The following is a 12896-nucleotide window of genomic DNA, read 5'->3' as shown; positions in this document are numbered from 1 at the left end:
TTTTCCCTGTGATATTGAGCCGGCTGGCACTCAAAGGAAAGCCAGAGCTTTTCCTACTTCGTTCCGCTCCCAGCCCCCTAGTTTCCTTGACGTATTTGGTTTAGAGTGATTTTTTTGGAGACTGGGCTGGACTGGACTGGACTGGGATGGTTAAAGCCTGGCCAAGAGCTGCGTTAGCATTGCGATTTCATGCTCCAAAACGGTTGAGAAGGCGGGTGGCGGACAAAAATCAACTGGCCATCAAACGGAGCTGAAAGTGAAACGCTTAGTTTCCATCCCGATTCTCATTTTCATTCTTTTTCGCCAATCACTATTCCTCGATTCTCTGATTCTCCGATTCACATATCCAGATTCAGTAACTCGGGTCTTAGCCGGACTCACTTGAGTGGACAGCAACAGGAGATGAGCGCCTGGGGCATCCTTGGGCAAGGACACACTTTAAGATTTAAGTTTAGGAGTTTAAGAATATAATTTAGTTGGATGGTTAAAAACTTTATTAAATTAATTGAATAGGAAATGAATTAATGAGTCTATGATAATGTGTTCTTTCACCTTCTCTTAAACCAAAACTACTCGTTGGATCATATTATACTTCATCATGCTTTTATCATTCATTCTAAGAACTATTCGTTTAAGAACAATTATTATCTCTTATTATCTTCATTATCTCTTGGGCTTTACTTACTTAGTTAAACACTTTATTAAATTATTTAGATAAGTATGATTACATGTTTAACATGTCTTCTTAAGGGGTTATATACAGTTGTGATATATGAAAAAATCGATTTTTTTTTTATTGCATATTCTTTAAGTATATTCTATTGGGTGTACTCCCACAAAAATTGATAACGATCGGAACATTAGATCCGAAGCTGTAGCTATTTATAGCGCACTATCTGCATATAAAACTTGAACAAACTTGAAACTTTAAACGCGATTATCTCAGAATCTTTTTTTTGGGAAATTACCTTTGCGGTGGACACGATTACTAAAAAACTACTAATCCGATCAACACCAAATTTTGACCACATATTTATTATGATATTAGCTAGTCCGTGAACGAGGGATTTTCCATTTTTTTGAAAACTCCCTTTTTAAAGCACAAAAAACAAAAATCTTATACCTTGAAAAAGTAAATTTTTTGTTTCAAACGTCGCCATTTTTTTTTAATCAAAATTTTAAAAAATCCCTCGTTCACGGACTAGATAATACAATATACTAACTAAACTTTTTTGAATTTTGGATTTCGGATGAACCGTTTTCGAGAAATCATGTCCACCGCAAGACACCATCGAAAAAAGACGATTCGGGAATTCGGCTATAACATTTTTGTTATGTAATATCTTTTTATGAAAAAATTTAATTAAGTTCCCAGAAACATGTACTAAACAACGTCGGTAAAACATTTTTCATAAATATTTTCTATGGTGTCAAAAAAAAATCGATAAAAATCCATATTTTTGCGCGGTACAACTGTATATAACCCCTTAAGAACTGTTACCTAATATGGGTTTTCATCTTCTCGTTGAATTGAGAAAACTCGTTAAATCCTCTAGTTCTCTCAACTTCTCGTTTAAATCTATTTCTCTTAATTTAACGAGTAAGATTATTATTAAAAGATTTTCATTTAAGAATGAGTATTTTATCATATATCTATCGTATATAATCTTCCACCATCCCTCCAAAAAGTAGAACCAAATTCCAATGTTGTTAGCAATAATTTCTTTTTAATAGATTTTGATACAATTTTGCAATTTTTTTTTAGTTCTATAAATTTTAGCTTCATTTGTTCCAAGTACCAGAATATTTAACATTATTGAATTGAAAACAAAAGTCTTGCTCCGCATGTCTGTTTGAACGAAAGCGTTGTGAAACATAACAATGGATATTTGCCACGTCCATTTGTAGTGGCAGTCTCGTCTAGGTAAAAATTATTGATTTTGATTTATATTCTTTCCGCTTCGGTATTCCGGATGGATTCCGGATGGTTAAGTAATCAAAAAAAAAAACAAATAAAACTCTGGCATCTGTTAACCGGTAGTACGGTAGTCGGCTAACCAGGAGAACGTCATCCTACTGCCTTCGGTGGTTCTAGTTGATCTTGTCCTGGCGTCCAGAATGCAGCGAGTGGCGAGTAACAAACTGCTTGCCCTTCGGTTTGCGCAGCTCGACCTCGTGGGCGAGTTCGCGATGCTTTTCGTAAATATACTGAACTCTTGACTGGCTAACTGAGTGGCGGCGGCTCAGTGGGTTGAAGAGGGGCCTGCGTGGACGTTGCTCGCTAGTTGGCTCCATCTCCTTTTCGGTCTTCTTGTCCTGCATGTGCTTCATGTCATCGAAGGAGTTGGATGATCCGCCGATCAAGCGAACAGGTCCGCCGACGCTAGAGTTGGAAGGTCTCTCTTTGACGGTCACGGTCTTCGTTTGGAAAAACTTTAGGCCCCCAAAAGGACGTGCACTGAATTGGCGGGTGTCTAAGGATTTTCAAGAAAATTTATTTTATTTTCAATTTAAATATATTCTAATAAATAAAAATATATGAAAAATATTTCAAAATATTTTATTAAATATTTAAGAAAGCTATTTGATTTCTAAAAATAATTGATTTTGTTCTGAAATTGAGAAAACTGGTGGCTTTAGATGTCAAAATTTAAAATAAATTAGGAACAGTTTGAAAAAACAAGTAGCCAAAAAATTAAATGTCAAAAAAAAAATGTTTTTTTTGAACATTTTGAAATTATTTTTATGCTTTAAACGACATTATATTAGCGGCTCAATAAAGCCTAGACCGCTATAATGTAAGAGCAAGGGATTTAGAAATGGCACCAAAATAAAAAGGTATAAGGCCACAATGAAGGCCTTATTGTTAGCTAGCGTTAGCTCTTCGAGAAATATTTGTATATATAGATCATAGTGCTACTCTATGAAGCATATATGTAGAAGACCATTGAGAAAAGTATATAATCATTGTTTTTAGATGAAATATTCACAATATTTCGAATATTTAAACCAATTTAAAACTGCATACCGCAATCATAATGATCTTAAAAGCAACTTAAAACCACGATAAGTTGTTCTTTCACACCGATGATACCACTATTATGAAATTATACAACTATTATAATACCACTATTATAATACCACTAGTATAATACCACTAGCATTATAACATACGATTATACTAGTTTAATTTATTTAAAACTTACTTAGTCCCATTGCACCCTTGAGCAGTTGAACCTGCCAGTTGGCATGCACTTGAATCTGACGCAGCATATTGTTACGATGGTTGTTAGTTATCACTCAATAATTATCAGTTGTATTGTTTATTATTGAGAATGAATCTAAAACGCGCGTTGAATTTAGAATTCAGATTTTACCGGCAGCCGAATTATTATCGCACAAAACTTGGTATTAGATTAAAATAACACAAATGTATAATACGGTTGAGGTGAGGGAGAGAGTTCGTATACTAACGCACGGCAGCACGACTTTCGATTGAAAATAAACGTTTACTGATTTTGATTGACAACTCCCGAGCTAGCTCGATGGGGACGTTTTGATTTTCGTTACTACTTTATTCGATTTTCCAGGAATACCGATTTGAAAAAAAAAATTTGTTGTTTATAAATTTAAATAATTTTTATTTTGCCAGAGTAAAAAATAAAAATGATACGACCAGAAGAGTGAAATGTGCTCCACGAAATCGAATGAACTGGACTAAAGTCCTTATAATCGACGTTACTTGGCTCTGAATGTGAAAGCAAGGCCTACTACTCTAGTACTATATATTTTTTTTTCGGCTATCCTACTTGTACTCTGAAATATTTTTTCTTTTTTTTTTTTGGGCATACATACACTCGTATGTACGTTTCACATTTCCACTTGGCAGTTTTTCTGTTTTTCCGTTTTCCATTTTCCGCCTGGTAGTAGTGGCCAGCCACTTGCCATTCCATTTCCAACTCCACTATTTTTCCGCCAGTTTTTTGGGCATTTTTTTTGTGATTTTTTTTTGCATATTTATAGTTCCGCCTGTTGACAAATATCGCGCCCTGTTGACTGACGGGCCGAAAAATCGTGGGCAGTCCGGAGAACCGGAAGATGCACTGATTAGAAACATAGTGTATCCAAAAGGGAAAATAGAAATAAAAACCGGAAAAAAGGAACTGGAACTGAAGGGAATGGTTCGCCAAAAAACTTTGGCGAAAAAAACTACGCATGGTCTGTCCGGAAAAATTCCGACACAAAATTCTGTCACGCTCTAGGGTTTTATGGCATTTAATTGGAGATCATGGGTTTTTTTCGAGGAAACTATGAAGGGTTTCAAATCTTGATAAGTTAAGAAAGTCCCTAAAAAAAATAACTGTGTCAAATAGCTTATTATTGAGTTAAAATATTGTTTATTTTGGTTAAAAGTTTTAGTTTATAGCATTTGAATATGGAATATGGGACGAATATGGAAATTAAAATAATCAAAATAAACAATATTTATAGAGAAAGTAATCCAAGTATTTCGTTCAGATTAGCGATTTATTAAATTTTAAACAAGAAAGGCAAACGAAACTTATACGTGCATTTAACCTTGCAGTTGAATAGAGGTGGATATGGTATGATATATCAATTTTTTTTAAAGAAAGGCCTATGTCCAAAGGAAAAAATTTTTAAGCTGCTAAGTTTGTAAACCCCTTCCACAACTAAGGCAGAGTTCCGTTGGGACTGATCCTAAAAAGTCTGAAATTCAAAATTTAGTCTCAAATTTTAAGCTTCCAGTGAAAACTGCTATTTCCAATCAATTTTTACATATTTTATTAGGGAAATTTCTTAAATACTATGAAAATATAATCGACGTCCTTATAATTTTAAACTTTAAACAATTACATTTTAGTGCATATTTATTATCTTTAAATCTTCCTAATCCTTAATGGTATAATTTTCCAAGTCCGTTTTAAAAAGCTGCTTTTTTTCTTCATCCTGTTCTTCGGATGAATACTCCAATGTGATCACTTTCGTGGCTAATAGATTCAGAAATGAAAAAATAGAATTAAAAATATTATTTGAAGTTAGTTATTTTAGAAACTTTTAGTTGGAATCAAAAAAAAAAAAAGAAAATCTAAGATGGAATACACACCTTATACGACTCATATCAGGATCGAACCACCAGCCAAAGCCCTCTTCCTTCACCAAATTTCGACCAGGAACTCCATCCTCATCTTGATCGAAGGTGGAAAATTTGGAGCCCTGCTTAGGGCTCAGCCATATGTCGTCTCCAGTACAATTGGCAATACTTTTCACCTTGAAGCCTTCTCGTCTATCGCCTATAACAAAGTGTTCGCATCTTCTTCTCCCAAGGGGGAAGGTGGTTAAGATCACTTCATGAGCCATTCCGCTTGTCAGAATGTGCAATCGATTGAGTCCAATAAAGTAATAAGGTATAGAATCAGTTCCGAGATCGCCAAATCCACTGTCAAAATCCTCATAAGTGCGATTAAGTTTTGGTGAATTATAATGTTTTCTATAAATCATCAACCATCCAGATCCAAGCTCCGAATCTGAAAGACAAACCACTTTAAGCGGGTCTGAGCCTGGTAGTTGCATTTCGCGGATGACTATGTATTCTTTTTGGCTCCGTGGACAAGGATCTGGAAGATCTGGAAGAAAAAATCATTGTTTTATTTTGCAAATGACTGGGTTCTGCCTACTCACCTATGGTTTCTGTTTTCGACGCCGTCTGATTATTAATATTAGGCAGTGGAGTTGTTGGGACCTCCCCAGTTTCTACTTCCGACTTTGATGATTTATTTTCATCCATACCTCCAATCTTTACTATTTTTTCCAACTTGGCAATGTCGTCACGAAACTGATTAGTCAACGTTGCAAGTTCACTTTTTTCTTTTAGTTCCTTAATTTGATCTTTTAGGAGGTCGATTTCCTTATTTTTTTGATTTATGAAATCTTTTAGATTGTCAACTTCCTGATGCTTTGATTGCAACTGCGCATATTTTACTTTCTCATCCATAAGTTGACTGATCACTTCCGTATATTTGTTTTGCATTTCCAGATTCGATTTCACCAAGTGCGCATAATCTTGTTGGCATTTTAATATCTGGGCATATTTTTCGAGACCATCGTTACGCAAGTCTGTCTGGCACTTTAATAGTTCAGCATCCTTTTCGTGGCACTTCTCGAAGTATAATTGTACGTTTGAATTTAAATTTTTAAATTTTTTTAAACAAAACACTCAAAAAGTCTATTACTTACTTCCTCCGATCCCAAGGTGGCAGGAAAAAGGATAAAGGCAGCAAGGAGGGCCACTGGGAAGATCATCTTGTATTTTTTAGATTGAACTGAAGGTTCTACTGAAAGATTCTCTGGTAATATTTCAACTGATGCTGCGAGTCTTGAAGCTCCGGCTTTTTAAAGCCATCCACGGCCTTAGCCTAAGCACGAGACTGAGACTTAGCTTCAGAGTTACTGATAAGAAGAGCTGTCTTCAGGCGTGTGCTGTCTACGGAATTGGACACTAGGGCAATGGGGTAGTCGTGTGGCAACCAAAATATTGAAAGTTCAGAGGTTATTAGAGATTAGAGAGAGGTGATTAGCAACCAGAACTTTCGTATACATATAGCAAATTATTAATTATATTTTACGTTATTTTTCGTTACCATTAAGTTGAGGCCCAATACTGACTCTGAAAATATTCAAATGAAATACACAAGTACATTAAAGGCTTTACTTTCACTGTATCCATCCATATTTTATGTAACTTTTTTCAATACTCCTCTGGCCCTAAGCACATCCTCTGCCATGAATGCCAAATGACTTGCATCGGTAGGTTAGTTTGTGTCGCTGATTTTAGTGATTAAAATATTTATATTGGAGCGGCAGCGATAGGGATACAGAAAAGAAAACAAACAAAGAAACATATACAATTGCAGATACAGCTACAAAGTATCAGATACAGATATAGAGCGGGGAGAGGAGAGAAAAAAAAGGATATAGATCGTCGACGGTGGCAGCGCCGGCGCTACACTTGTCTTTGTTCAGCAATTTGCAGGACAATGGCACAAAGGAGCGCCCGCGGCCGCACAATAAAAGCCACCCAGGACTACAGGTATCACTCGCATGTGTGGATTATTAATCCTTAAGCCACACATAGATGGCATATATTAGCATTCGGCTAAGCCGCACTTAGGGTCCATGTAGGCCCTAGATATGTTGTTATGCTCGTACTGCCCCGATTGCCAGACAGCCAGTCTGGGATAATCCTTTATCGGTCGATCGTGCAGGTTCTTTGTTTTGGCCCGGTTTTTCGGGCCATTGTGCAACCGACACTTGTCCTGAAAACGGAATACTTCTCCATTGAATAGAACAATAAACAAAAGCACACCCGGCTACAAAGGGATATCTTCTGGTAGGTGCTCCTTCCTTCGGGTTTCCCTCTTTTGTTTTTATTATTATTTTCTTTTTTTGGTTTTTGGCCCAATTGATCCACTCAAGATAAATTAGGCCACAAAGTATGTGTAAGCTTAGCCAGGGGATCAGATTAGATTTTGTAATTTTAGAAGGTTTGAGCAATTGTTGGGCTCCTGCCATCCATAATATATGTGGACGGTCTCTTGAGATCTCAGACAGCACGTCTTCCGGTTGCTGATTGAAATAAATAAACAGGTTGAAGCAAACCGAATGCAGATGTGTTTAAAATTATGCCCATCAAAAGGATAATAAGGGATATGCAGGGTTTTTTTGGAAAAAAAAATAACAATTGAGGGGTTATGGAGTTATAACTATAAACTATAACTATAACCAGAAATCGTTTAAGGTACTCCGCTTGAGAATCAGATGAGGATTGGGGAAGATATATCCATCACTGTGGGTCCTATAGGGGAAAACCGCATTTAAAGGGATCCCTCAGCGAAAAATGGACAAAAACTGTAAAAAATATTTCGTCCCAAGATTTTGATGCAGAACGGTGGCAAATCGATCCAGGAATCGTTTAAGGTACTTCGCTTGAGAATCAGATGAGGATTGGGGAAGATATATCCATCACTGTGGGCCCTATAGGGGAAAACCGCATTTAAAGAGATCCCTCAGCGAAAAATCAACAAAAACTCTAAAAAATATTTTGTCTCAGGATTTTGATGCAGAACAGTGGCAAATCGATCTAGGAATCGTTTAAGGTACTCCGCTTGCGAATCAGATGAGGATTGGGCAAGATATACCCATCACTGTGGGCCCTATAGGGGAATACCGCATTTAAAGGGATCCCATAGCAAAAAATAGACAAAAACTCAAAAAAATATTTTGTCTCAGGATTTTGATGCAGAATGGTGGTAAATTAATCCAGAAATCCTGGAAGGAAAATGTCATTAAATCATTTCCAAAATGGACACCACTTTTTCCAATAAAGTATTCCCAAAACTTCGTATATGTTTCAAAAACACCTTTTTAAAAGGTATGATCCAAAACTCCACAAGAATTAAGCTTAAACAATTTAAATAATGCAAAAAAAGCTGCAAAAACGAATAAATAAAATAATTTAGAATATTTACCAAAAAGGAATCAAACTTCTTAAAAATCCTACCCAATATTTGCCAGAAAATATTTCCTTACTATTTTCGTGTAAGAAACTCTCTCCTCCAAGTACATAAAAAATTACAATAGAGCAAAGTTTATTACGAAAAATCCATGAAAATCAATGGAATGCGAGTAATAAACCGACAAGAAAACAACACGGAGTGACCCCGTCCTCTGTGGATACTCGGGCTGAATAAGAAGGACGGAGGCGGGGCTGAGTGCAATTATTAAAATAATGTCCACAGGCCATTGAGTTCATAACGCGAATGAGGCCGCAATAAAATAAATAAATGAAGAGGAACTTGTCCTCAAATGAGGCATGCAAATGTTGCCAGGCGAACAATAACAAAGGCGAGCACTGCCAGGAGCCGGCCAGGACACTGCCGGCCAGGATTCCAGTCATCAGCTTTATCATGGCTCTGTCCTGGACCATTCTGGCCATGAAATTTATTAAAAACAAAGACAACAACAAAAAATCCCGGCCCCAGAGTTCACAATACAGAGTTCAGAGTCCACAGAATTGGAGGCAGAAAAAAAAATAAATATATCGAAAGGGGAGGGCCTGGGCTTTTGGATGGTGGATTGCTCAATTTTCGGCCATTGGCCACAGCTGTTGGGTCTGATAGATTAAAGGGCAGCCAGATATTAAATCTGGGGCTTTCTTTTTTTTGGCTTTATTGCCCTAGCATTCCTTTGCCGCGGAAATCAGAGAGCGAGACAGCTTGGATATTATTAAAGTTATTTAAGAGATTCTGAAAAGTATTTAGGGGGAATAAGGGTCTGGTCTTCAGAGAAGGGGCTAGGAAATTTTACTAGTCTTGGGGTTTTAAGCTTGAAAGTCAGGTTAATACTTGGATTCTATATTATACACTTTTAGGGCTCATAGACTTAGATTTTAGACTTTTTATTTTACTTTATTCCAACTTTCACTTGCATTATGCTCCATACAATACTTTAGACTTCCAAGTTACTTTTGGGCTTACAATTAAAAAAAAAAAACTACCAATATCTATTTTATATGCTTTTATATTTCAAAGAACTAGACTCGAAAGATTACCAAGTACTGTTCCATATAGAATAATAGTCTTTAGATTGTCCAGTAATCGTCTATATAGAATTAGGGCCATAGGGACAATAATGAGTCTTCTTTTTTTAAAGAATTGAGTTCTAAAGACTGGTATTCTGAAATTCTTCTATATAGAACTATGGTCTAAAGATTCCTCTGGACTTTTTTATATGTGTAGAAGTAGAAGTAGGGTCCCATAGTCACAACTAAGTGTTTTTAGACTCCTCCATCTTCTTTTTTTTTTAGAATAGAAGTCTAGATACTAAGGTTCCTGAGTAATCTTTTTATAGACTCTATACAATGGAAGTAGGGTCCAGCAAATTAGGGAACTAGAATTTTCAGTACTTTTCTATATAGAACCAAAGACTATAGTTCCTCAGTACTCTTTACTTTCTTTACTACTCGAACAAGTGCTTAAAGGTTCTTAACTCGTCCTCTATATGAAACTGTTTTATAAAGATGTTTCTGTAAACGTTTCGACAAATTCCTCAGTTCTTTCCTACATATAAATGGGAATTTAGTTATATATCATAGGGTCATTAAGTATTCTTCGATTTGAACGATATTCTTCTATATAAAAAAAGGTTCCTGAGATCTCTAAGATGTTTTTATATATAGGTTCCTTAGTAATTCTTCATATAGGAAATGCATCTTCCTCTAAATTTTATATTTATAAATTATATAATTTTTGTATTAAATGCCACAGTCTGTTTTTGAACAGTTTCTATAAACGGTAAGATCTGGAGGGTTATTTTGGAAGGTATTATTTAAAGTAGTTATCTATTTTTAACTTGTTTGTGCCTATAACTCATGGATTTGCCAAATGATACGGCTCAAAAGGTCAAAGGTTTTAATCTAGCAAATGTTCGATATATACATAACTAGGCCTAATATTTTCCTAAATAATTAAACCTTAAGGTTCCTACGTGTTCTTTTATGTAGTATATACATATATAATAATTACTAAATACTATACTGTTTATACTATGCCACACTAAAAATATATAGCTAAAATATAATATATAATAGCTAAAAATATAACCGAAGTATTACCAAAATACCTAAGACCCTTAACCCCTTCCCAAAAAATGAAAGTAAAAACTTTCTCGTATGCTAACTTTCCCACACACTTTTTATGGCAACTTTGGCCAATACTTTTGCCAATAAATTGTTTCAATTTGTTGTTGTTGCTTGTTGGGAAGATAACCCATAAGGAAGTGTGACTGTGACCGGGAGCGATTTGTGGGATCAGGATCTGTGAACTGACCCCCGTCTGGAAAGTCCTTAACCCGCCAAAAGTCGAGGGGGTGGATTCGACAAAAAAAAAAGGAAAAAAAACGAGCCATGAAATGTGGCACGACCCGTGGTAGACGTGGAAAAAGGCAGAAAAAAAAAGAAAAAAAGTTGAAAAGTTCAAGTGTATAATTTCGTAACAATTGGGACAGTTTTAGTGCTTCGCCGGAACACAGGGTGTTGGGTTGGTGGTTGCTCCTGTTCGTCCTGCGTCCTGCATACTGCGGCCGTGTCCTGTTTTCGGGCAATCTTCCCCCGAAAAACCATTCGGCGGGCGACTTAAATGCGGTTTCGTGTTACACATGTGCGTCTAATTAGCGACTGTTTAACGATAACAAGGACAACGGGTCCTGTAACTAATATGCCAGAAAATTGGACACAAGCCAGCAGATGAAGGGCTGGAGGGAGACTAGTGTCCTGCGAGGGTGAGGTCCTGTTAACGAGCATGAAATTATTATCGAACTACTATTAATGGGCCGCCCGCCCCCGCTCATAACACAGGAAACTCCTTGACACTTGTCCTCAAAATGTGTGAAGCAGGTCATATTCTATTATCAGGGATCCTTGGCACACATCCTTGCAACACTTTTCACACGAATTCCGGCGCCACTATGCTCACAAGTACCTTTTTTTTTGTTTGAAAATCCACTTCCGTCTCGAAAAATCAAATTCGATTTCCAAATCTCTGGGGACAAAAAAAAAATAAGGATCTTCCGACCTGGCATAGCAGCTGTTTTGGATTTATCCTTCCTCTAAAAAGGACACCACCAATCACTTTGCATATCATCCCGGGGATTGACTTGGTTTTGGTCCGGGGGTTTTGTGGGGTTTCGTGGGGTCTTGGGCCTCCCAGCTTGGGGTCCTCGGTTCCAAATCGGATTTGGAGCTTTAGGCGTTAATAATTTTGGACCCCGACCGCTCCGATAAGTGAAAAGCTGCCACTGTCCTTTTGATCCTTGGCCGAGGGTTACCATGGAAAGGGTAATAAAGGGGTATACTGGACATAAGGGGACTTTACTGAACTATGAATTATGATTATTATAATTTGTCTGTTTAATAGAAGAAAGGTTTAATGAAAAAGGTTTAATGAAGTTGAGTTTATGAAAAAGTTTATGAATATTATATATTTTGGTAGTTTTAGGACAAAGTTTAATGAATTTTTAAGATTAAATTTTATTTTTGCATTATACTGACTATACTACTTAAGGACGCCTTTCCGCAAAAGTATCATAATTCTAACTTTACAATAGAAACATTTCCTGACAGAATTTTGTTAGAAAGGTAGAATTGAATCTTTTATTTTGCCGAAACTAAATCGCTTCACGGTATAATATTAGGTTGATTTTAGGTTGATTTTTATACTATACTTTACTAAAACAATACATAGTAATAAAACACATTTTAATTCTATGTAGTTATAATTATAAACTTATAAACTTATATAGTTTTGTTATTCAGTTCTATTATATAGCTCATATATACATACAAGATATCTATAGTTCTACTATAAGTTTCTACAAAATAGATCTTTCATGGAATATAATATATATGGAATATAATATATGGAATATAATATTGTAGAATCTGAAGATTAGTTGTATGTATTATTTATGAATATATTATGTTATATTAAGAACTTGAGATCTTGAAGATATCTTAAAATATTAAAGTAATACAAAGTTTGTAGTATTATTCTTGAGAGAAAATCACCTATTTCTCAAAAGAGTTCTTGTACCAAAATATTTAGAAAACTTAGCTTTTAAAAAGATCTATAGATAGATCTATAGAAAATCCTACCTTTTCCAGGGTATCTCTCCCATCCTAGTCCATTCTTCCTTTACTTCTCCCTTTTGTGATACAATACACTGGCCTCTCGGCCTGAACTTAATTTTTTCGCTCTGGCCCTTCTTTTGTTTTGTGCAAATTGAGTTACCCCCCCGGAGTGGGTGTGGGGACCGTGTGGGTT

The 12896-nt window shown here is 36.0% G+C and overlaps 2 protein-coding genes across 2 annotated transcripts; both read right to left on the bottom strand.

The window, feature by feature from the left end:
- Positions 1 to 1804: 1804 nt before the first annotated feature.
- Positions 1805 to 3726, bottom strand: LOC108119349 (uncharacterized). The gene is made up of 2 exons (XM_043213027.2): positions 3207 to 3726; positions 1805 to 2474 (listed from the first exon to the last, which is right to left on the bottom strand). The coding sequence occupies exons 1-2, from the start codon at positions 3271 to 3273 to the stop codon at positions 2092 to 2094; spliced, it is 450 nt and encodes a 149-aa protein (XP_043068962.1). The 5' UTR covers positions 3274 to 3726; the 3' UTR covers positions 1805 to 2091.
- A 1124-nt stretch (positions 3727 to 4850) lies between these two features.
- On the bottom strand, positions 4851 to 5602 carry LOC108119350 (fibrinogen-like protein 1). The gene is made up of 2 exons (XM_043213127.1): positions 5126 to 5602; positions 4851 to 5009 (listed from the first exon to the last, which is right to left on the bottom strand). Exons 1-2 carry the CDS (start codon positions 5590 to 5592, stop codon positions 4964 to 4966), a joined length of 513 nt encoding a protein of 170 aa, XP_043069062.1. The 5' UTR covers positions 5593 to 5602; the 3' UTR covers positions 4851 to 4963.
- Between the last annotated feature and the right edge of the window lie 7294 nt (positions 5603 to 12896).

The sequence above is a fragment of the Drosophila bipectinata genome, chromosome XR, assembly GCF_030179905.1.
Source record: "Drosophila bipectinata strain 14024-0381.07 chromosome XR, DbipHiC1v2, whole genome shotgun sequence".
In the NCBI taxonomy this organism is placed as follows: Eukaryota; Metazoa; Arthropoda; class Insecta; order Diptera; family Drosophilidae; genus Drosophila; species Drosophila bipectinata.
This window is presented reverse-complemented; position numbering and strand designations above follow the sequence as displayed.